The sequence below is a fragment of the Sinocyclocheilus grahami genome, unplaced genomic scaffold (genome assembly GCF_001515645.1).
Source record: "Sinocyclocheilus grahami isolate Dianchi unplaced genomic scaffold, SAMN03320097.WGS_v1.1 scaffold52.1, whole genome shotgun sequence".
Lineage (NCBI taxonomy): Eukaryota > Metazoa > Chordata > Actinopteri > Cypriniformes > Cyprinidae > Sinocyclocheilus > Sinocyclocheilus grahami.
The window spans coordinates 696,427-722,846 of record NW_015505231.1 but is presented as its reverse complement, the minus strand read 5'-3'; the positions used below and the strand labels follow the sequence as shown (position 1 = coordinate 722,846).

Below are 26,420 nucleotides of genomic sequence, written 5' to 3'. Positions count from 1 at the left end.
CACAAAATAATGTTCTTTTAGCAACATCATATGACCCCTTTAAGAGAGTTTTCCCATTTCCATTTCTAACCATACTGAGGTTAAGGGCACTATTTTTCTGTCTATATGTATTGTGAAAAGCTATGTATTTTTTCTGACTGAAATATTGTTTTATTTAAAATGTGTTAATTGATGACTATGATTTTACTATATACGCTACATTAATATTCAATAATATTACTCTTTGACAGAATCAGTGTTATTTTAGTATTATTTCTATAGTGTTATAGTATTTAATAATATTTTGAATTAGCTTTTATATATTCAGTTTTATTAGGTTAGATACACAAAAATACAGCAGCCCAACACACAAATTCTAATGAGTTTTTCCAATTCCAACCTTACTGATGTTTTTAGAGTACTATTTTTGTCTATAAGTATTGTGAATACACTATACAATTGTAGTTTTAGACTTCATTCAGCATAAATTTAATCACTTTGAACTTTTTTTTTACTTCTAATAGTAAATCACTGTGACTTAAAACCAAGAAATTTAGTGTATGTTAGTATAACTTATTTGCTACATCATATAATTTGTGTGTTATGGCGTTAAAGGTGTTTTTTACACTACCATTGAGAAATTTGAACCAAACTATGCTACAGACTTTTCATTAAGACCCCAAAGAATCATATCAACTTGTGTAAAATGGGCATCCTATGACCCCTTTAAAAGTTTTCAAGTGTACTTAGAATATGTACTGAAAAAAAAAAAAGCTAATATTTTTTTGCTAAAAATCTGTTCATTGACTAATTACGGGACTTAGAAATGCATTGTGCTTACAAACTGCAGCAACAAAATCAAGAATTAGACGATTATTTTGACAACAGTAAAAAAAAAAAAACACCATGTATGACAGTAAAAACCTCAGCAGACAAACATACTCAAACACAAATCGAACCTCTCACAATACAACAGATAAATTGTCTCACAAACAGCCTGTTCACCATGCTAAATCATAACAACCTGCTTGTTTCTCCATCTGAACTAATTTAAAGTCTCCCATAAGCCCTCGGACGAAAAGCTGTCACTGGGGTGGTAAATTTTCAAAACATACAAATATTTATGCTTTACATATTAATAAGTACCTTTAAGGGTACAGCCCCAGTGACGGCTTTTGTACCTTTTTTCTGAGAGTGTAGTTGTGCAGGTCAAATACAAAACACGACCCAACACAACCATTTAGCTAGCGTAGGAGTGAACTGGCTATCAGGGAGACATTGCACGCTGTCCAGACACGTCCAGCTCTTAATCCTCCAGGTTTAATACTTAACTGGAGCAAGTTCTGTGAGATCCAGACCTCCTGAGTTCACTATTACAGAAAAGCCTGTCAGCGGAGGGGTTAAAAGATGGGAGGAACAGACTCATTCTAGCAGGGCTTGCTATGTTCTACTCTTTCCTTTCAGTCTTCTCCATGTGCGCAAGCTCTCTCCACCTCAGCGATGGTTTTTGGGGTGTTTGCCGACAGGATGAGGGGTCCCCCATGCTCTCGGATCACCACATCGTCCTCGATTCGCACCCCAAGACCCCGGAATCTCTCTGGACATGAGCTGTCGTCCTCGCTGATGTATAATCCTGGGTGAAGGGCGCAAGAGATGAGAGTTTAGAGCTTTTGTTTTGTGCAGTACAGCTCAAATGCTAAGAAGCTGAATGTTACTTCAAGACTAACTGTCTTTACAGTGCACTCAAGATATGTATCTGTGGTTTATCAATATTATTACCCTTATTTTTCTAACATGGTGCTGTATGAATGTCCTCAACAAGTGCAGTTTTCAAAGCAACTCTTTTGGGATGCAAAGTGCAAAACAAGACTAGATCGCTCTGATTGTAATCAACAAGTCTGTCTAACACCTCAAGTGCCCAGTCCAGCGTGTTGCAACATGCATTCAGAAGACTGACGCCTCGTTCCAATTTTAGTCCAGCCACTGTATTTTGTATTTATTCTGACTGACTGAATTAAAATATTTATTTAAAAATATGTTAAATGATATCTATGAATTTTATGTGCTTATATACACTGCAGTAATATGCAACATCATTATTACTCTAAGAGAATCTGTATTATTTTAGTATTTTTATATACTATTATAGTATCTATTAATACATTGAAATTGGCTTTTATTTTTGTTCTTTCAGTTTTCATTTTAATGTAAGTGTTAGTAATTTTGTTATGTATTTTGTTTATGTATTATATTCGTTTTTTTAATACGTTTTTATACAGCTAGTCCAGTCACTGTATTTTCTCCGTCTGACTAAATTTGTATTATTTTAGTTAAAAACAATATGTTAATTGATTCCCATGAATGTTATATAAACTACAATAATATGCATTATTGTTAATACACTAAGAGAATCAGTGTTATTTTAGAACGTATTATACACAATTATAGCATTTATTAGTACTTTGAATGAGCATTTATTTTTGTATTTTCAGTTTAAACTTTAATTGCAGTAATTTTGTTACGTTCTTCTGTCCTTTATATATAGTTAGTATGTTTAGTACTTCAGCTTATTTAGTTATACAATATTTGTTTTATTTAATTTTAGCTTTATTTTAATTAACAAAAATGTTTTTTAATACAATAACAGCACAGGAGAAAATGGCTTTCTATTTTATTTTTAAAAAAAAATCATTTGCTTCTTAAAAATAATAATTTTCAGAAGCCATAACAAGAAAACAGTTACCTCAAACTTGTTCTTAAGAAATCATTCTAATGTTCATATTTGCAACTCAAGAAACTTTTCTTATTATTAGCACAGCTGAAAATGATTGTTCTGCTCAATGAACTGTGGAAATTACAATACAGCTGCTGGAGTATTGAGTACACTTGCAAGTCACCATACTTTCAAGTCTAACTTTGGTTTTAAAAATGGCCAAAAGAAACACATTTTCTAGAATCTTCATCAGTCTCTTGTTGTATTGAGGGATGAAGGTTACTTTATGCAAGGAAAAGCCACATCTGATACCAGTATACAAAATAAAAAGAATAGAAATGGCAAAGATCATCAAATGGTAAATGATTATTGTGGATGGATAAATCTAAGTTTGAGGTGCTGATCTGATCATAAAATCCATGAGAATCAACCTACAACTCAATCGCAGCTATAGGAGGTACAGCATGAGATGAAACTTCATGCAATCATTTTGATAAACTGAATGCTAGAACACATTCTTTGATGAACTAAAAGTAAAAAAAAAACATTTTTAAAACAAACAGTCACATGCAACATGAATTGTTTTTAAATAAAAGTGATCTTCACCTGGCTCTATTGTGATCACCATGCCAGGTTGCAGCGGTTGTGAACGGGACAGCTCAGGGGTGTCATGAACATCCATGCCCAGGTAGTGACCCACGTGATGGGGGCAAAACTGCCGAGCAGCCTGGAAGGAAAAAAGAAAGAGACGGGCAGACATCCATGAAGAAAAACAACTGTAATGTGATTATAATGCATTTTATAGCATGTGAAACAGTTGCAAAGCTGCATGTGAGGAACTCTGAACATGAAAACAGAGTTAAACTGAAATAAGTGCACACCTACATCCCCACAGCCACAACAGGCTTAACTGGCCAGCATGTCGGTTTGCTGGCCTCATAAACTCGCTGCACTAAGTGAAATGGTGCTTTTATGGCAGTGTGGTGCTTTACAGACGCTATAAGTGGGTCAGATCTTTGCCATTTAAATTGGACAGAAAGACTTATAGTCATTTCCTGACCACAGAGCTTTAGGGAAGTTCAATTAAATAAATAAAGAATGTCTCGAATTCTTGGTGTTTCAACAACTGTGAATCAGAATCTCAGCTTGGTGTGAGATGCCAGTGATACATTTTACAGTATATTCGTCCTTTTTTTTTTTTTTGGGAGAATTGCAATCGATTACAAAGCAAGCAAGAATTAGCTGCATTTTGCATCACTGATGTAAAAGCTGGAACAATGCAATTAGCGTGTTTATATACACAGAAATAGTGCAGACCAATGCAGATATTAAATGAATAAAAAGGCTAAATATAATCTTTTCTTACACAATATGACCATATATATTTTTTAAAAATCTATTGCTGAAGGTGGCAAATTCGTTAGACACGTACTGCTTTAATGTGTGTTCCTGTGGTTCTTTAAATATGAATTTAAAGATGCAGTGATCATCTTGGATGTTTTAGCATGTTAAATGTTACTATAATACTTTTAAAACACCAAGTTTTATCAATTAAACACAACTAAAAATAAGGAATATCGTTCAAAATTTGAGGTTGTAAGATAAGGTTACTGAAAGTCTCTTATGCTCACCAAGGCTGCATTTATTTGATCAAAAGTACAGTAAAAATAGCAATATTGTGAATGTGAAATATTATTAAATAATTCTTATATATTAATATATTTCAAAATGTAATTTATTCCTGTGATACAAAGCTGAATTTTCAGCACCATTACTCCAGTCTTCAGAGTCACATGATCCTTCAGAAATCATTCTAATATGCTGATTTGCTGGTCAAGAAACGTTTATTATTATTTATTACTATCAATGTTGAAAACACTCGTGCTGCTTAATATTTTTCTGGAAACAAAGATACATTTTTCCATCTTTTTTAACATTATAAATGTCACTTTTGATCAGTTAAATGCTTCTTTTTTTAATTATATATATTATAGGTATTTTGATATTTAATTTGAGCAAACAATATCAAAAATATTTTAAAAATTTTGGGAGAACTATAAAAAAAAATTTGGATCAAATTAGAGTACCTTCAGTGTGTCTGTATCACTGGTGCTTTGTGGGATGATCCCGAGCTCTTTGAGCTGCCGGGCCAACAGTGTGAGCATGGTGGAGTATATGTAGTCCAGACTGATACCAGGACTGCACTGAGACAGACAGGCCAACTGCACCTCCAGCACGGCCTCATACAGCTCTCTCTGAGCAGGACTGAACCTAGAGACGGCACACGGAGCTGATTGATCACTTACTAATAGCACAAAATTAAAGCTACATTACATCTGAGACAATGAGAGTTCTGTTGAAAACTGGAAACTAACTTTCCATTCACCGGCCAAGTGCGTGTGATGTCACTGACATAACCGAAATATTCACAGCCCCCATCCAACAAGACCATTTCTCCATCCTGAGAGAGAGAAAAGAAAAAAGAAAAAAAATATATTGTTATTTCAATATTGTGATACTTTTGTCTATATCACCCAGTCCTATAACTTTGTATATGCTGTACAATTCTTTACCGAAACACTATAACGTAAATTAAAGTTTTTATTTAGCTTGAACTGAAAACAAATATACATTTTATTTAATAATCAATTAATCAGTCAAGTTTATTTAATAAATCAACACTCAAATAAAAACTGAGGCACATAAGTCCATTTTTATTTTAATAACAGAATTATGTTTCTACTCTAAGTTTGTTGTCAAAATATAAACATTTAAACAGTGGGTTTCATTTAAAAAATGAAATTTAAATAATGAAGACAAAAGGTTGAGAAGAAATAATAAGTATGTAAAGTGCATATATTTAGCAAAAACAAACCTATGTCTATGTCACGAATCCGGTCTATGAACTTCCGTTCACTCACCACCAGAGGTTCCCCGCTCACTACATTGACTCTTACACTACACAGACTGTTACACATCACCCTGGACTACATTTCCCATGCTCCATTGCACTAATTACAATCTCACCTGAAACCAATCACACACAGCTGCTACCAATAACACAATATATAAATCAGTCTCACACCACCATTCAACGCCGATTATTGTTTAGCGCATATCACTCACCTAGCGATAGCTACTCTACGGAGCCATTTCTAGTTTTCATAGTTTAGCCTTAGTCTTGCCTTGCCTGTTTTCTCATGTTCTGATTCCTGCCTGTGTTTCTCGGATTGCCCTTTTGTCTCGCCGTTCGGACTCTGTTTGCTCCTGCCTGGACTATTGCTCGTGTTATTGGATTGCCCCTCTTGTCAAGCCCTTTGGATAACGTTTGCTGGCGACTGACTCACGCCCGTTTTGAATTACTCTTCGTCTTGCCCTCATATACCTGTTTGCCATTGTCTGAACCTTGCCTGTTTTATGACCACGCCTTTAAATAAAAGCTTTGCAGATGGATCCGCACGTCTCTCGTCTCGTCGGCTCCGTTACAGAATACTCGGCCTCACAAGGATCCAGCGGCTTTTCAGGTGGACACTGGCCAGGTATGGACATTGCAAGACTGTTATTAGCCCTCAAACAGGGCACACAATCGCTCGAGGACTATATTCAAGAGTATCTGAACTTTACTTATTTTTCTGATCTGCCGGACTGTGTACTCGTAGACTTCTTTTGTGAGGGCATTAATCAGCCGCTCAAATCACATTTAATCCGTGAAGGTCTCCGCTCATCTCTTAGTCAGTTTATGGACTATGCTTTGTTGACTGCTGGTTCAACGTTCACTGTGGGTGTCGTGGAGGAACGCAACCCCGCATTCACTTGTGTAATGGCGGCCACACTAGAGCACGCTCACAAAATGGCGGACACAACAGCGCCCCATTATGTCACAGCTGCCAATCCTGAATCAAGTCAAGTCACCGTTGATCTTCTTGAGTCAAGTCAAGTCACCGTTGATCTTCTTGAGTCGAGTCAAGTCACCGCTGATCTTCTTGAGTCAAGTCACGGTGGATCTTCATGAGTCAAGTCACAGTTGATTGTCATGAGTCATGTCAAGTCACAGCTGACCTGCCAGAGCCTCGTCACGTCTCAGCTGTTCGTCCAGAGTCACATCATGTCACAGCTGATCTTCTAGAGTCTCGCCATTTCTCAGCTGGTTGTCCAGAGTCATGTCACGTCTCAGCTATTCATCCAGAGTCATGTCACATCACAGCTGATCATCCAGAGTCATGTCACGTCCTGTCTGTTACACCCAGATTATCACGGTCAGCCCTTCAGTATCCCAGTCTGATATGCAGTGTGAGGGATGCACTGCTGATGTCTGCACGCGCAGCTGGTATCCCCAAACCCACTCACTCTAGCCCTCCTGTTCCTGAACTGATTCCCCTGTCTGAAGCGCTTCCCATGATGGGGATCGCTTTTTGGTGTGTTTGGGCTGCATACACCACCACAGAACTTCCAGAGATGGCGGTGCTCGCTCCAGGTCCTCCAGAGGTGGCGGCTGAGGCTGCAGAACCCTCCGAGGTGGCGGCGCTCGCTTTGGCTCCTGGTATGGTGGTGGCACCCAGCAATACACTTTCAGTCTGTCCTGTCATGGTCAAAGGGACCGTTGCTGAACTCTGTACCTGTCCTGTTAAGGAGAATGATAATGAACTCTCCCTGTTTCCTGCTGGTATTGCTGTAGCACCTCCAGAGGTGGCGGCATCCGCTGCAGAACCCCCAGAGGTGTCGGTAGTATCCACTTGTAAACTCTCTTCCTGTTCGGTTCTGGCCAAGGAGGCCATCTGTGAACCTTCTGCCCGTCCTGTCACGGCTATGGAGGCCGTCTGTGAACTCTCTGCCCGTCCTGTCACGGCTATGGAGGCCGTCTGTGAACTCTCTGCCCGTTCTGTCACGGCTATGGAGGCCATCTGCAAACTCTTTGCCTGTCCTGTTCCGGCCAAGGAGGCCACCTATGAACTCTCTTGCCTATTCTGAACCAGCCGAGAAGGCCATCTCTGAACTCTTGTCCTGTTCTGAACTAGCCATGGGGGTTGATTGTGAACTGTCTGTTACAGCCAAAAACTCTGCCTTTGAACCCTTAACCCTACCTGTCATGAGCCCAGAAACTATTAATTCACCCCATGTCCTTCCCGTTAACCCTGTCACTGCCATAAAGATTATTCAGGAACTGTCTGCTTGCTCGGTTTCCCCAAGTGTGTCTAATTCTGAACTATCTGTCTTGCCAGTCTCAGTCAAGGAGTTAAATAATGAACGGTCAGTCCACAGTGTCAACCCATGAATCTGTTCCTGAATTGTCTGTCTGTCCACTAATTTCAAGGAATATGTCTGATTTTGAACCATCCATCTGCCCAGTTTCTACTAATGCACCAGTGTGTAATATGTCTGAAACTTCTGTCATTCCAGTTTCACTCAATGAGTCTAGTTATGAACTGTCATCTCAACCGGTCTTTGCCAAGAATTCCAATGTTAAATTCTCTGCCTGTTCAGTTTCAGTCAGTGAGCCCGTTCATGAACTGTCTGCCCATTCAGTTGTCACAAGGGAAAATAAGGGTTTCATTTAAAAAATGAAATTTAAATAATGAAGACAAAAGGTTGAGAAGAAATAATAAGTATGTAAAGTGCATATATTTAGCAAAAACAAACCTATGTCTATGTCACGAATCCAGTCTATGAACTTCCGTTCACTCACCACCAGAGGTCACCCGCTCACTACATTGACTCTCACACTACACAGACTGTTACACATCACCCTGGACAACATTTCCCATGCTCCATTGCACTAATTACAATCTCACCTGAAACCAATCACACACAGCTGCTACCAATAACACACAATATATAAATCAGTCTCACACCACCATTCAACGCTGAGTATTGTTTAGCGCATATCACTCACCTAGCGATAGCTACTCTACGGAGCCATTTCTAGTTTTCATAGTTCAGCCTTAGTCTTGTCTTGCCTGTTTTCTCGTGTTCTGATTCCTGCCTGTGTTTCTCGGATTGCCCTCTTGTCTCGCCGTTCGGACTCTGTTTGCTCCTGCCTGGACTATTGCTCGTGTTATTGGATTGCCCCTCTTGTCAAGCCCTTTGGATAACGTTTGCTGTCGACTGACTCACGCCCGTTTTGAATTACTCTTCGTCTTGCCCTCATATACCTGTTTGCCATTGTCTGAACCTTGCCTGTTTTATGACCACGCCTTTAAATAAAAGCTTTGCAGATGGATCCGCACGTCTCTCGTCTCGTCGGCTCCGTTACATAACCTAACTAATTCTATGGAATACTCTAATCTGATTGGTCAGTCACCACATTCCAAGGTATGTTATTCCCCAATAACAACCACTAAAAATGTCTCCGGTTACTGTCGCAACCTTGGTTCCCTGAGAGCGGGATCAAGACATTGCGAAGATTGCAGTGGGACTTCTACCCTTTTCCAAAATACTGAAGTCTTATAGGATAACGCCAGTTCAATAAACTGGCCAATTGACACTCATCTATGCAAATCGCAGGCAAATACTGACAGGCTTGGCGGGCACTATAAATGCACCAATAGCGGCAGTTACATCAAAATCTGAGACTGAACGCTGCACTACTGATCGAGCAACGGGCACGGCGATCTTCGCAATGTCTCGTTCCTGCTCTGAGGAAACCAATGTTACAACAGTAACCGGAGACTTTCCCTAATTGAGCATTCTCTCTACATTGCGAAGATCACAGTGAGAACGATATAAAATCACGCTGTGAGCACGGCGAAGATCAGGCCAAAAAAAGCTAAGTCCACACCAAGCATGGGGTAGAACAACAGATATTCCCAATTAATAGTGACAATGGGGCTGTCAACATTTTTATTCAAATCCGAATCAAATTCCGAATATTTGTCGAATTTCAAATAAAAATCCACATTCGAATGCAAAAACGTTGCATTCTAATTTTAGGTGTGCATTAAGGAGGCAGCCTTATCAGTGGCGCACGAGATGCAATGAAGATGTAAGTGTCGTTGCATTTTAATGCTTTTGTTAGCATATCCAGTTGAAGCCACAAGATACAGCGCTGCTGCTTTGTTCATTAAAAAAAATATTGCGGAAAAAGAGAACATCAATGTGGAGAAGATCTTGTTTACATCAAAACTGAAACCAAGCCGTTCACACAGAACACATATTTATTGCATTTTCTAGAGGGACATCCATCACCGTTGCACTCGCGTCTCGCACAAAAGAGCCGCATGTTTAGTAAGCCATGTAAAATTAATGCAAGTTTGTGCAATTAATGACTTTATAGCAGGTTTTTCCCCCATCCCATTACATCTCATATTTTTAAATGAAAAATGTACTCTATGTGATTGGCTTTCTGCCCTTTGTATTAAACTATGCATACATACATGATGTTGTTTTGTTTATAGTTGTTTAAGCAACTTAATTAATTATAATTGGTTTATAAACATTATTTTAAACATTATGCACTTTTTCCCCCAGAGATATTTTGCTTGATGCACTCTCTTGTGGCCTCAGGAGAGAAGCCAAAAGCTTTTCTTCAACCTAACTGAAATTATGCATTTTAAATTTGAATATAATTATTAGATTTATATAGAATTTTTATAATATTTAAGTACACAATTTTAATTTAGATTTTTAGCCATTTTGACAGCCCTAAGTGACACCCACTAGGAAAGCTCATAGCTGATAGGCACAGCCAGGCCAATGAGCATCTTTCACTTAGGTATACTGAATTTTCATATCTAGCCAGGATGAATGAAGCAACTGCACTGAACACAGGGCAGACAAGCAACCTAATCACCACATGAAATTCACATAGATCTGTACAGTGTCAACAGCTGTACGCAGTAACAACTGGTACAAAGCACATATAAAAATGTACAAAGGCTGGCACAGTGTCAATAGCTAATGCGGTAACAACTGCTCCTTAATTGCAAACATAGCAATGAAATAGAAGAATAAGTGAAGTTAGTGACTCATTGAAAGCACTTGGGACACCAAAGACAGCACATCCAGCTTGTAAAACCTGGCAAACGTATTCTGGGAAGACCAGCCAGCTGCATTAGACTAGGCCCATGAGGAAGAAATAGATTGTATTGTATGGGCTCTGATGTTGAGAGGGCATTCCTGTCCCTGGCTCGCATAAGCCGGCACGATAGCGCCCACTATCCAGTGAGAAAGCCTCTGCTCTTCATCACAGCAACAATTCATAAACACTCCCCATTTAAGCGTGTGCAAACGCCTAGTAGAGGGTGCACGAGACTCTGTGATCGTGTCAATCAAACGGGAAGGCAGGGGTCTTAGCCCATCAAGGATCCCTGAAGTAGCCACACGTGTTGAGCCGTCCACTTGAGACAGCAGGTCATTCTTGAGATGGATCTGCCAAAGGGGAGCCACCAGCATCTCCCTGAGGTGTGTTTCCACAGACATGTTGTCGGTGTGAATCAGCACATGTCACTGATCTACTTGCGGTAGAAAAGCTATTAGAGCTAAGGACACCACCTTCAGTTCCAAGCGGTTTATGTGCCACCTGCTCTGAGACTCTGACCACAGTCCTGAAGTTGGTATACCCTTGCACACTGCTGCCCAGCCTGAGGTTGACATATCTGTCATGACCACAGTGCACGCTGTAACCAGCCCTAGTGGAACCCCCATGCTGAACATTTCTGGGTCGCGCCATATTCTCAGAGCTCTGATGCAGCTGTTTGTGACCTTGATGCACATACACCCCACGGTCCATTCTCTCCACGGGACCCGAGATTTCAGCCACAGCTGTAGTGGCTGCATGTGCAGAAGGCCTAGGTGGCAAACCGATGACGCCAAAGCCATAAGCCCCAGGAGCCTCTGGAATTCCCTCAAAGGAACAGACCAGCCCGGTCTGAATTTGGTGCAGAGCTGCAGAGATGGTCTCTACGTGCTCCAAAGAGGCGAGCTCGCATCTCCACTGAGTCGAAACACACGCCCAGATACATTATAGACTGACTCCGGGTGAACACGCGTTTTTGCATATTCACACACAGTCCTAGGGATTCCAGATGGCGAAGCAACTTGTCTGATAAGTGCATCTCTTGAATGGGCTAAAATCAGTCAATCGTCCAGATAATTCAGAATGTGCATACCACTCACTCTGAGAGGGGAAATCGCTGCATCTATGCACTTCGAGAATATGCACGGGGCTAAAGCCAGCCCGAACGGGAGAACTGAATACTGGCATGCCGTGCCCTCGAACGAGAACCTCAGGAAGGCTTTGTGGTGCGTCGCAATCTGAATGTGGAAGTATGCATCCTTCAGATCTACGGATGTAAGCCAGTCCTGGAATATGCTTCAGCCTCAGGTTTAGTATCGGACGGAGTCCTCCATCTCTCTTGGGCACCACAAAATAGCGGCTGTAAAACCCACTCTGCAGCTCGCTCAGAGGGACACACTCTATTGCTTCTTTTGCAGACTGAGAACTTCCTGTCTCAGAACCGGGGCATTTTGAGGCAATGTCAGCGTCGGAAACACGCCATTGAAGCGGGGTGGCTGCACCTAAACTGGAGAGAATACCCAATATCGTGGGTATTCCCAATACTCAATACCAATTGTGGCCACAGCCATATCACCCTGCAGCCCAAGACTGGTTGCCCACTGAAGCTAAGCAGGGTTGAGCCTGGACAGTACCTGGATGGGAGACCTCCTAGAAAAAATAGGTTGCTGTTGGAAGTGGTGTTAGTGAGACCAGCAGGGGGTGCTCACCCTGTGTTCTGTGTGGGTCCTAATGCCCCAGTATAGTGACGGGGACACTATACTGTCAAAAGTACCAATACACAATAAAGCGCTATATAAATGCATCATTCATTCATTCATGTTGTATTACGTGCAACAGCCAAGGTGAAATGCCTGGAATAGCCCTCCAAATGTCCAGAAACAGACATAGCGGCTCTATGTGTAGACTGGCGCCTTTTCCCAGCAAGGCTAAATGCGTTAGCGGGGAAACGGCTCGTGGAGGGAAAGTTGGCTGATGCTCGCCAACTCCCGTGGGCAGTGGGGGGCTGCTGGCTTCCCGGTGACACTGGGAGCCCATAACAGGTACAGACTGCAGCTCCGCACTGCTTTGAGGCAGGGCAAGCGATGCAGTAATTTATAGTGTTAGGAGGAAACAGCTCTTTTTGAGAGGATGCTTGTGGTTTTAGTGCATGAACAGAAAACTGAACATTGCATTCTTCGCCTACATGAAAAAAGGGGACATGATGCAGAACACGGCGCTTGGGGGCCGGGCCACCCTGCCACTGCTTGCGGTGAACATCCGACTCCGGACGGGGGACCGTGGAGGATGCGGCAGGCTGTTCTCTGTGCAGAACGAGGCGAAGGTGAGGAGCGTGATCTAGGAGGCTGCTGGAACGCGCCATGGCATCAGATGGCTCATAGCTTTTGCATTTTTGAACCTCAGTAAAACGCTTGACCACTGACTCCACTGAGGGAGATACTGGCAGGTTTAGGATTATTTAGCAGCACTTTGCAGTCGGAGTCCTTCAGGTCAGCTAGGGTTAACCATAGGTGCCTGTGAAGAACCATCATGAAGACCATGGATCAGCCGATGGCCTGGGTCAAGTCCATCGCCGCACACACATCACTCATGGCTTTGGTGATAACACTGGCTCCGTCCATGGATTAGAGGAGCTTTGCTTGAAAGACCTGAAGCATCACCATCACGTGTAGTGCAGATGCTGCCTCAACAGCGGAAGTGTAGGCTTTATCAGCCAGGTGGGTGGTTAGTCTGCAGGGCTTAGATGGCAGATTAAGATCTACTACCATCTTGGCTGAAGATGGGCACAAGTGCGCAGCGATGGTCTCCTTGACAGGGGGCATGCGCACCTAACCTGTGGGCTTCAGTCCTGTCCATGTGCGAGAAGAGAGACTGCGTAGGAGCATGGATGCATGCTAAAAGAGGTGCAGACCATGACTTCACCATGTGCTCATACATGTCAGGGAAGAATGGCATCTTCCTGCTCGATGCAGCTTGGCAGTGGCCCGACTGGAAGTACCAGGATTCAAGCTTGCTCCTGGCAGGTTCCTCCGGAGCCTCCCAGCTCAAGTCGAGCTCCTTCACCGCCTTGGCAAGGATCCGGCTTTGATTCCACTCAGTCCTTCTCAGAAGTTGAGATGGACATGGAGTCCTCTTCCTTTTGGGCGCTGAAGGAGATGAAGTAGGCAACGGCCTGAGGTGGGCGGAAGCAGTTGTCCGCAAAGAGGACCAGGGAACGGGCACTGATGCGGGGGTGGTCTAGGAGGGCTCACCAGCGGCTCGCAGGCGGCAATGGGCATCTTCCCTGTCAAGCCATAAGCTAGTTCTCTCCTAGCTTGCAGGATATGGACCTGTAGATCCGCGCAATGGAAGCACTCGGTGTCAGCAAAGGCCGCCTCAGCGTGGGCCAGGCCCAGGCAGGGGACACAGTGCTGATGGGTATCCGGTGGACTTATGAAGCCCACACAAACTCCACAACAAGTTATCCATCTTCAGGAAATTCCATTTAACGGGTCAGTGAAGTCAAGAAAATTCTGACGTAATTTCTGCTCTTGGCGCATATATACTGCCCGCCAAGCTTGTCAGTATTTGAATGCGATTTGCATAGATGAGCATCAGTTGGCCAGTTTATTGAACTGGCATTATCCTATAAGACTTCAGGATTTAGCACCTCAGTTCAAGTGCGATTTGACATTATCGAGAATTTAGCAAAAAACATTCAAAACACCCCTACAGAGTGCATGCTTACATTACGTGAAGTCTAGACTAGTTCGCCTGGTACTCGACTGGAAGTACCAGAATTCAAGCTTGCTCCTGGCAGGTTCCTCCGGAGCCTCCCAGCTCAGGTCAAGCTCCTTCACCGCCTTGGCAAGGACCCTGGCAAGCTCCCCATGGAGGTCCGCAAGGCCCTCGGTGTAGGGGTGATCCGACTTCGACCTCACCCATTCAAAACACCCCTACAGAGTGCACGCTTACATTACGTGAAGTCTAGACTAGTGTGAGTGTGCATTTAGAGTGTGTTCTTTCACAGTATGATTCAGTCTATTAAAATACGTTTAGAATGATCACAAAATTCAAGATATGGCGACAGAAAATGTATATATTTATATCATTTCATATAGTTGATCAATATCACACAAAGAGTGCCGTTTCTTTCTCCAAAAATTACCATGATTACAAACTGATTTTTTTTACAACCGTTCAAAAAACACAAAGTTAATTAAGAGACTTACGTTTTAGACACCATATTGCCTGTTTTTGTTCTATTTCCTCAACAAAAATAATTCCAAACAAAGCCACAGCACTGTTTTGCGTCTCTGAGCAACATGACGGTGTTTCGTTCCTGAATGAACCATTTAAATGATTTGGTTCAATCGCAATGACTCACTTATTAACAATGACTTGCTGCCACCAGCTGGCAGTTTTAATTTCACATTTAAAGTTTCTTTTTTATTATTTAAATAATTTCAAATAACAGTATTCAACGTTTTATGTTTAATATATCAAAACATTATTTATGCATTTGTAATTGCAGGTTAAATGCATTCATGTTCTGCACTAAACAGTAGTGTGTAAATACATCTAAAGGCCTCTTCAGATGCAGCTTCTGTGTTTCCTCTGCATTGCAAAGATGAATTTTATTGATACTGATTTAATTTGCTTGGTAACAGCATAAATGTCGTATTATTCTAATTCACTGATTAAATGTAAGAATTTGCCTCAAAAGTGGCTTAATAAAGGTAAAAATGCCCATAAAAGGTAAAAATCTATTTAAACTTATTGGAAAAGATTAATTTCTATCAGTGTGAACTGACCACCACACAGAATATGAAAAATATCAAAAACTTTAGGAGTCAGCTGTCTACTGCAGTCCTTAAGATACCAGCACAATAACACACTCAGTAAAATATTGTCTAATTATCATTATCAATAAAATCCAAGAAAATATAGAGATATTATTTTTTGTCAATATCGCACACCCCTAACGTGAACCCATCATAACTTTCTCTTTACTACTATATTACGAAATGAACATGAATGGACATTAAAAGGTAGACTATTTTATAAGATAGCCTACAGTACAACTTACTGAAATGTTTCATGTAATCGCTCATTCAGCGTTTCAAACTGCGGAAAACGTGTAAAGCTTAAAAATAAATTTACCTCAGAATAACTATTCGGTGTCCATAAGCTCATCAGTCTGCTAGAAAAATAACTATAAAGAGGAGCATTTTGCTATATCTATGCGCTATTGCATATTAATATTTTTACCTTTTGTCTACGTGATAAGAAAGAATGCAAGCTATAGATAAAATTCAACATCCTATAAAAAAAAAATTCTAATGAAGAAAAACCGACTAGATGTGTGAAAAACATATGACAACATTTATAAGATGCATTGAGGAGGAGCCCAAACTACACTCAACGACCAAGTGGTACTTCTTATAGTCCATGATATTGGCACAGATTCTGTGTACAAAACAATTCTTTGTGACTGTATATTTCAAAGACGTTAAGTTCCCACTTTAAGTGAACCTTAGTTCCCAGGTCATCCGAAGATGAATTAAAATGCTGATAAATTAAAAATTATGAGACAAAAACACATGACAGTATGATTGTGTTGTTATGATTGAATGTTAAATGTAAAAAATATAAAAATATATTTTACAAAAATAATAAATAAAACACGTTTATTCTGTGGCACCTAAAAAAATAATTTGGCACCTAAGTTTGTTTCTTATAGGAGCCAATGGCTCCTTACTCCCCCTCTTAGAAAAAAAGCCCCAGTAGTGATCATGAGTGTGTTTGGTACCTTCACTATTTGATTGTTATTGATGTAATGAAGTGTGTTGGCTCGGTTTCCACCGGCAACCACAGGTGGATATGCCAGGAAGTTTGCGCCATGAGCACGGCATTCAAAGTCAAACTGTACAGAAGAACAAAAAGGGAAACAGGGGAGAAAAGAAAGAGTAAGCAAGAAAGCAGGCACAGATGTTATTCAACATGTGGGCTGGACACTACAGCGTGACTCTCCAAGAGCCTGCTGACGGCACTTTGTTTCTGTGGTACATTTTTAGTTCTCAGACGGTCCATTACCTCTGCATCACCCAACAGCCAAACAATGACAACTTTATATAGTAATTGTACCCCAACATTTCAGAGCGACAAAAACTTCTGAAAGGCTTAAAAATAACTGCCATTAATTGATCCAAAGTGTCTTTAAAGACATTTATAATGTTACAAAAGATTTCTGTTTCAAATAAATGCTGTTCTTTTGAACTTTGTAATTATCAGATAATCCTGAAAAAAGTATAATGGTTTCCTAAAAACAAATATTAAGCAGCACAGCTGTTTACAACAGTGATGATAATACAACCCCAATTCCAGAGAAGTTGGGACATTTTGTAAAATGCAATAAAATCAAGAATCTGTGATTTGTTCATTCTCTTTAACTTTTATTTAATTGAAAAAAAGTACAAAGAAAAGATTTCCCAAGTTTTCACTGGCCATCATAAATGTATTTTGTAAATATTAACAAATTTTGTTTTTGACGGCTGCAACACACTCCAAAAAAGTGGGACAGAGGCAAAATAAAAGTGAAAACGTTATAGAATATCCACGTTAAACTGTTTTGAAACAGCTCACAGTAAGCAGGTGAATTGGTAATAGGTCAAGGTATCATGTTTGGGTATAAAAGGAGCATCTCAGTCTTTGCAAGCAAAGCTGGATCATGGGCATGGCTCATTACTTTGTGCCAAATTTCACAAGAAAAGTGTCAAACAAATCAAAAATCACATTTCGCAATGCAAAATTGCAAAGAATTTAGGTCTTTCACCAACTACCACACGTAATATTGTGAAAAGATTCAGAGAAATCACAGTACATGTAGGGCAAGGCAGGAAACCTCAGTTGAATGTGCTTGACCTTTGAGCCCTCAGATGGCACTGCATAAGAAACCGTCATGCTGCGGTGTTAAATATAGCCACATGGGCTCAAGAGTACTTCAGAAAACCACTGTCATTCATTGCAAAGATGAATTTTATTGATACTGATTTAATTTGCTTGGTAACAGCATAAATGTCGTATTATTCTAATTCACTGATTAAATGTAAGAATTTGCCTCAAAAGTGGCTTAATAAAGGTAAAAATGCCCATAAAAGGTAAAAATCTATTTAAACTTATTGGAAAAGATTAATTTCTATCAGTGTGAACTGACCACCACACAGAATATGAAAAATATCAAAAACTTTAGGAGTCAGCTGTCTACTGCAGTCCTTAAGATACCAGCACAATAACACACTCAGTAAAATATTGTCTAATTATCATTATCAATAAAATCCAAGAAAATATAGAGATATTATTTTTTGTCAATATCGCACACCCCTAACGTGAACCCATCATAACTTTCTCTTTACTACTATATTACGAAATGAACATGAATGGACATTAAAAGGTAGACTATTTTATAAGATAGCCTACAGTACAACTTACTGAAATGTTTCATGTAATCGCTCATTCAGCGTTTCAAACTGCGGAAAACGTGTAAAGCTTAAAAATAAATTTACCTCAGAATAACTATTCGGTGTCCATAAGCTCATCAGTCTGCTAGAAAAATAACTATAAAGAGGAGCATTTTGCTATATCTATGCGCTATTGCATATTAATATTTTTACCTTTTGTCTACGTGATAAGAAAGAATGCAAGCTATAGATAAAATTCAACATCCTATAAAAAAAAAATTCTAATGAAGAAAAACCGACTAGATGTGTGAAAAACATATGACAACATTTATAAGATGCATTGAGGAGGAGCCCAAACTACACTCAACGACCAAGTGGTACTTCTTATAGTCCATGATATTGGCACAGATTCTGTGTACAAAACAATTCTTTGTGACTGTATATTTCAAAGACGTTAAGTTCCCACTTTAAGTGAACCTTAGTTCCCAGGTCATCCGAAGATGAATTAAAATGCTGATAAATTAAAAATTATGAGACAAAAACACATGACAGTATGATTGTGTTGTTATGATTGAATGTTAAATGTAAAAAATATAAAAATATATTTTACAAAAATAATAAATAAAACACGTTTATTCTGTGGCACCTAAAAAAATAATTTGGCACCTAAGTTTGTTTCTTATAGGAGCCAATGGCTCCTTACTCCCCCTCTTAGAAAAAAAGCCCCAGTAGTGATCATGAGTGTGTTTGGTACCTTCACTATTTGATTGTTATTGATGTAATGAAGTGTGTTGGCTCGGTTTCCACCGGCAACCACAGGTGGATATGCCAGGAAGTTTGCGCCATGAGCACGGCATTCAAAGTCAAACTGTACAGAAGAACAAAAAGGGAAACAGGGGAGAAAAGAAAGAGTAAGCAAGAAAGCAGGCACAGATGTTATTCAACATGTGGGCTGGACACTACAGCGTGACTCTCCAAGAGCCTGCTGACGGCACTTTGTTTCTGTGGTACATTTTTAGTTCTCAGACGGTCCATTACCTCTGCATCACCCAACAGCCAAACAATGACAACTTTATATAGTAATTGTACCCCAACATTTCAGAGCGACAAAAACTTCTGAAAGGCTTAAAAATAACTGCCATTAATTGATCCAAAGTGTCTTTAAAGACATTTATAATGTTACAAAAGATTTCTGTTTCAAATAAATGCTGTTCTTTTGAACTTTGTAATTATCAGATAATCCTGAAAAAAGTATAATGGTTTCCTAAAAACAAATATTAAGCAGCACAGCTGTTTACAACAGTGATGATAATACAACCCCAATTCCAGAGAAGTTGGGACATTTTGTAAAATGCAATAAAATCAAGAATCTGTGATTTGTTCATTCTCTTTAACTTTTATTTAATTGAAAAAAAGTACAAAGAAAAGATTTCCCAAGTTTTCACTGGCCATCATAAATGTATTTTGTAAATATTAACAAATTTTGTTTTTGACGGCTGCAACACACTCCAAAAAAGTGGGACAGAGGCAAAATAAAAGTGAAAACGTTATAGAATATCCACGTTAAACTGTTTTGAAACAGCTCACAGTAAGCAGGTGAATTGGTAATAGGTCAAGGTATCATGTTTGGGTATAAAAGGAGCATCTCAGTCTTTGCAAGCAAAGCTGGATCATGGGCATGGCTCATTACTTTGTGCCAAATTTCACAAGAAAAGTGTCAAACAAATCAAAAATCACATTTCGCAATGCAAAATTGCAAAGAATTTAGGTCTTTCACCAACTACCACACGTAATATTGTGAAAAGATTCAGAGAAATCACAGTACATGTAGGGCAAGGCAGGAAACCTCAGTTGAATGTGCTTGACCTTTGAGCCCTCAGATGGCACTGCATAAGAAACCGTAATGCTGCGGTGTTAAATATAGCCACATGGGCTCAAGAGTACTTCAGAAAACCACTGTCATTTACCACAATCTGCTGCTGCATCAAGAAATGCAACTTGAATATCTGTTACTCTAGGAGAAAGCTACACATCAATTCTATGCAGCGATGCTGCCGGGTTCTCTGGGCCAGAGCTCATCTCAGAGTAAAAAATACAATGTGTGCTGTACTCAGTTGAGTCCACATTTCAACTTGTTTCCGGGAAAAATGGATTTAGAGTTCTCAGTCCCAAAGACCAAAGGGGCCATCCAGACTTTCATCAGCGACAGAAGCAAAGCAAACGTCTGTCATGGTATGGGGGTGCAGCAGAGCAAACAGCATGGGTGACTGGCATATGTGCGAAGGTACTACTGACATGGACGCATATACCGGGGATTGTACAGAGATATACAGTGGTGTGAAAAAGTGTTGGCCTCCTTCCTGTTTTTTAAATGTTTTGCATATTTGTCACACTTAAAAGATTCAGATCATCAAACTAATTTTAATATTACACAAAGATAATGCAAGTAAATACAAAATGCAGTTTTTAAATGATTATTTATTTTATTAAGGGAAAAAAGCTGTCCAAACCTGCCTGGCCCTATGTGAAAAAGTAATGGTTGGCCGGCAACTCCTGGGAAGGTTCACCATTGTTCCAAGTTTTCTCAATTTGTGGATAATGGCTCTGACCGTGGTTCGCTGGAGTCCCAAAGCCTTAGAAATGGCTTTATAATCCTTTCCATACTGATACATGTCAACTGTTTTGATTCTCATCTGTTCTTGAATTTCTTTAGATCGCAGCATGAAGTGCTGCTCTTTAAGCATGCTTCACTTTGTCAGACAGGTTCTATTTAAGTGATTTCTTAATTCAACAGGTCTGGCAGTAATCAGGCCTGGGTGTGGCTAGTGAAATTTAACTCAGCTTTCTAAAATAATGTGGTTAATTGCAGTTCTTTCATGATTTAACAGGGGGGGGGCAATTAATTTTTCACATAGGGTCACGTAGGTTTGGATCGCTTTTTTCCCTTAATAAATGAAATCATCATTTAAAAACTGCATTTTGTATTTACTTGCATTATCTTTGTGTAATATTTACATTTGTTTGATGATCTGAAACATTAAAGTGTGACAAACATGCAAAAAAATAAAAAATCACAACACTTTTTCACACCACTGTATACTGCCATCAAGATGATGTCTTTCATGGGAAGTCCATGGTTATTATATCAAGACAATGCTCATTCTGCATGTGCTACAACAGCGTGGTTTCATAGACAGAGTGAATGTGCTAGCCTGGCCAGCAGATCTGTCTCCTGTTTCCTAAATGTATGGCTCATCATGAAAAGGAGAATCAGACAACAACAATCACAGACTGCTGAGAGCATCTGAAGTCTTGTATCAAGCCAGATTGGACAAAAATTTTACTTGCAGAACTTTAACAATTAGTATCCTCAATTCCTAAACATTTAAACATTAATTAAAAGGAAGGTTGATGTTACACAGTGTTAAACATGCCTCTGTCCCAACTTTTTTGGAGTGTGTTGCAGCCATCAAAATCCAAATTTGTTCATATTTACAAAATACATTTACGTTGGTCAGTGAAAACTTTGGAAATCTTTTCTTAGTACTTTTGTCAATTAAATAAAAGTTAAAGAGAATGAACAAATCACAGATTCTTGGTTTTATTGCATTTTACAAAATGTCCCAACTTCTCTGGAATTGGGGTTGTAATAAGAAATGTTTCTTGAGCAGCAAATCAGCATATTAGAGTGATTTCTGAAGGATCATGTGACACTGAAGACTGGAGTAATGATGCTGAACATTCAGCTTTGAATCACAGGAATAAATTACATCTGAAATTGTATTAAAATACTGTATCAAATAAATGCAACCTTCTTGAGTGTGAGAGACTTATTTAAAAAAAAAAAATGTTTTATAAACTTTTAAACGGTAATGTATTTTCACTAAAATTTATCATTATTATTTCACCCTGTGTAAATCAACAATTTTTATGAAGGATTATTATTTCAAGATTAAAATATCCATCTGAGATATACTATTCATAAAGCCAGAAGAGTTACTGCATTATGCTGGAAGAATATAGATGCTCCATCCTTAGGAGATATTGAACTGTATCGGACTGGAGAGTAGGCTTGCCGTGATAGACGGTGCTGACGGTGATACCGTTGTTAAGCCGGTTACGTCACTTGCCCACCGCGTCACCGACCCCTACCGTCGTTTTGATTTTTTATAGTAATAAAAATCATTTAGTTCAGTAAAAGAACAGACACTACAATTAAAAACTGAACGCGGCTGCTCAATGCAGTTGAACGACAGTTGCATCACAGATCAGATTTAATTTCTCCAGTGAGGAGAGTGAGTCGAGCTGACTGACAAGTAGGGTGGGGTGAGACAGACAAGACGATCGCGGATGATTTAGTTTCGAAACGAAATGCAAAAGCGCCTGTTTGGCAATATTTTGGATTTTGAAAAGCCTGTTGACTTTTGCCGTTTATCTAAGGTGATTTTGGAAGTTTTTTTAAACATTCGTTTCTTATTTAATTGGTTCCACATTGTTTGCTGATTTTTACTTTATTTAAACTTTGTGTCATTTATTTATTTTATTTGACATCAAGGTGTATGCCGTGCCTCCAAGCTTTCTTACTCGTTTTGCTAATAAACTTTCTGCGTTTCTTATTTACCTGGTTATATATTATACATATTTACTTGTTTCCAGTTTTGTACATTTAAACTTTATGTAAGTTATTTGTTATTTTATATTAGGCATAGCCTGCCCTATAGCATGGTGTATTTTTATTTATTTTGTTAATAAAAGTTCTGTTTTATATATACGCTAAAGTGAGTTTGACGTTGCACGGCGATTTTAAGCTATTTAAAAGTGAAGGAAAGCAAGGAAAAGAGGGAAAATTCAAACAAACTAAAAACGAATAATTGCTTTACTCCGAATTGCCACTATTTGAAAGTGAAAGTAAAATGTGCACGCCGCTTTTACAAGCTATTTAAAAGCGAAGGAAAGCTAGGAAAAGAGGGAACGCCTCCGCCCCCACGGTGATACCGGTATTACCGGTGTTGTCACACGTTGATTAACCGGTGGGAAAATTGCCTCACCGTCACAACCCTACTGGAGAGACTAACTTATAAAGCTAAGGGCAAGTGGAAAGACTTTGATCAGCTATGGGAACCATAAATGAACATCATGTAAAATAGAAATGTAGACTTTACTTGACATTGTAAACACAGTCTGTGACCAATTTATCCATTTATTTACTTTTATTTAGATTATAATTTAGTCTGTTTTATTGTTCTTTATTATATTGGCTATAAAGATATTAGGGGAAAAGAAAACTAAATGATCGAAGCCAATTAAAAAAATTCTTAATGTGATCATTTTAATGTGGCCTTCATATATAGAACAAATCATTTTATTTAAAAAAAAAAAAAAAGTTTTTATTAAAATCAAACCCCTAGACATAAAATGTCATAAGTTGAAAAAACATATAATATGATATATAATAGGGTACAGGTTGCTAAACACTAAATCTGTTTTATTGTTCTTTATTATATTGGCTATAAAGATATTAGGGGAAAAGAAAACTAAATGATCGAAGCCAATTAAAAAAATTCTTAATGTGATCATTTTAATGTGGCCTTCATATATAGAACAAATCATTTTATTTAAAAAAAAGAAAAAAGTTTTTATTAAAATCAAACCCCTAGACATAAAATGTCATAAGTTGAAAAAACATATAATATGATATATAATAGGGTACAGGTTGCTAAACACTAAATATTTTGTTTAAATTGACTGTTTATGCATGTGCGCATGAATTGAGTCCCTCTGCTCACCTTTGCATAGAGAACTGTCTCATCAATGTCTCCTTTTGACATGGCCATCGTCTTCTTAAATGCCTGAAGATAAACGCATGGCTTAACATAGTGCATGTTTGATCTTCATCAAGTCCCTCATAACTGAAATGATCAATTCACTCAGACTTTATATGAACATCTTACTTTCCTCAACCTAACGAAGCCACCCAAGATCACCCAGACCTTCCTTTAAAGTCATTTCCCACAACATACGGTACTATTATTAGAGATTCATTACCTGGGCAGTGATCTGTCCTGCCGCCTTCATCAGAGCGACCTCTGCTGGGCTCTTAATGGCTCTGAGGGAATGAGTGAGGGGTCGGAGAGACTTCGTCAGCTGTCCTCCTTCCAATAGGGGGAGCACATGAGTCTGGTGTAAATGTGGATGGCAAGGCTGAGAGCTGTCGTACCATATAGCTCCTCCTAAGAGAAAAATAAAAAATAAAAAAAAAGAGTAAGATACTGATGCATATGTAAACCTTGAAAGCATGTAAATGTATGTTCGTTTTTTACCTTTCAAGCTTTTTAGCACTACACCCAGCTCCTCTGTGCTGTGAACCCGCTCTAGACCCGTTAAAGCAGCTGCCCCATCTTTCCCCGAGCGAGGGCCGTCCCAAAGCTCTCGCGACGGGTCTCGCCGTGGGACGAATAACACAGCCTGGTCCGGCTTACCCGATCCGTACATCACCAGTGCGCTGTCCGGCTCCATAATTCCTGTCAGGTACAGGAAGTCCTGGTTCTGGTGGAACGGGTAAGGGATGTCATTGGTCATGTAGCGAATGGGATGCGATAGGATGATGACAATGTGGGAGGAGTTTGAAGAGGCTCCAGAACCTGTTAGTCGTTCCGCCTGCATCTTGATCAGAGATGCCAAGCGCTGCCGGCGAAACTCAAACTCGGTCTGGGTGAGACCTGGCATCACCTCACCTATGAGACGAAGACATTTGCAAGGCTATTAAACAACCCAGAGCAATCCATTTTACTTTCTATAGTGTTAGCTACACCTACCGTGTTTTTTTTTGGTCAAATACATTAAATTGCTTAAAAATTACAGTAAAGACATTTATAATGTTTCAAAAGATTTCTATTTCGATAAATGATGGTCTTTTGAACTTTCTATTAATCCAATTATTCTTAAAAAAATGTGTCATGGTTTCCATAAACCATGCAGCACTAAGCAGCACACCTGTTTTCAACATTGATAATAAGAATAAATTACATTTTAAAATACATAAACAGTCAAATAGAAAACAGTTAATTTAAATTGTAATAATATTTCACAATCAAATAAATGCAGCCTTGGTGAACATAAGACTAACACATTTTTACTGACACAAAACATTTGAATAGTAGTATATTTCAAAATGAAACAAAATAATTAACAACAAAAAACGTATTTGATTTGTTCCAGAAAGAAAGTTGGCATTCCATTATCATTATATTATTGGCCGTCAATGTGTTAATTAAATGAAATATTTGTAAAGCCTTTATTATCTACAACAGTATTATCTATAACAAGGGCTAAATAGCTATTATACATAGCCTGCATGGCCTAAGTGACATCAGCCAAAAATGATGTTACATGTTAGTCAAAGATTACAAACACATTTTTCATCTTTGTAAAAATGTGTACAATCAATTGTTCACAATAAAACCAAGAACCTACATTGTGAGACTCGTAAAGGTCAGTTGTCAACTTCAAATGAAAAAACTGAAAAGGAGACTAATCTCGGTTTCTCTCACCGTATCTGATGAGGTGAGGGTGCGTGTACGGGCTTGGCTGACCCAGGTATCTCTGAGGAACTTTCTTGGTTTTCCATCCTCCTGTTTTCACAGACACATTCCTGCAGTGACACCACACAGACCCTGTAAAACAAAACAAAGCTACAGTCAACTGCATTTGCAACCCATTTTACTTCCCTATTTTGATGTACACTACTGTTCGAAGCTTCAGGGTCATTTATTTGGGGAAGGGGAAGGGGAAGGGGAAGGGGAAGGGGAAGTCGTGGCCCAATGGTTAGAGAGTCAGACTCGTAAACCCAAAGGTTGCGGGTTCAAGTCTGGTATTGGCATACAATGCTTGCCTTCACAAACACCAGCAGCAGCAAGGTTCCTGCCATGTCCCCCAAAACTCAGCTATGAGTTCAATGAATACGCTGCATTGAATGACAGACCTGCAGATGAGTTTAGTATAACTGTAATACATCACCTGGACTCCAGTGAGAGCGAGTAACGCACTGGACGGCGGCTCTCAGTATACCGCTGCTGGAATGCAACATTGCCGCAAGTCCGCGAGATTTCTGATCAGCTGCACTGATCCGCCGACTTTCAACATGAGGTAGAATAAGTTCGCACAACAGCGTGCATTAGAAATACATGAACCGAAATGATTTCGGATTGTTAACCTAAAGGTAACATACTAAAAAAAGAACAACGCACATGTAAGTTCTTACTCAACTCATACAACTGTA

General features: G+C 39.3%; 1 protein-coding gene across 2 annotated transcripts; it reads right to left on the bottom strand.

The window, feature by feature from the left end:
• Positions 1-767: 767 nt before the first annotated feature.
• LOC107583262 (probable Xaa-Pro aminopeptidase 3) lies at positions 768-26,420 on the bottom strand. 2 transcript variants are annotated; one of them, XM_016269417.1, is made up of 10 exons: positions 26,159-26,420; positions 25,693-25,815; positions 24,463-24,876; positions 24,188-24,372; positions 23,929-23,991; positions 18,897-19,010; positions 5,068-5,153; positions 4,780-4,963; positions 3,299-3,419; positions 768-1,612 (listed from the first exon to the last, which is right to left on the bottom strand). In XM_016269417.1, exons 1-10 carry the CDS (start codon positions 26,226-26,228, stop codon positions 1,440-1,442), a joined length of 1,533 nt encoding a protein of 510 aa, XP_016124903.1. In that variant the 5' UTR covers positions 26,229-26,420; the 3' UTR covers positions 768-1,439. The 2 variants fall into 2 exon arrangements, with proteins under 2 accessions (XP_016124903.1, XP_016124904.1); XM_016269418.1 differs by lacking the exon at positions 18,897-19,010.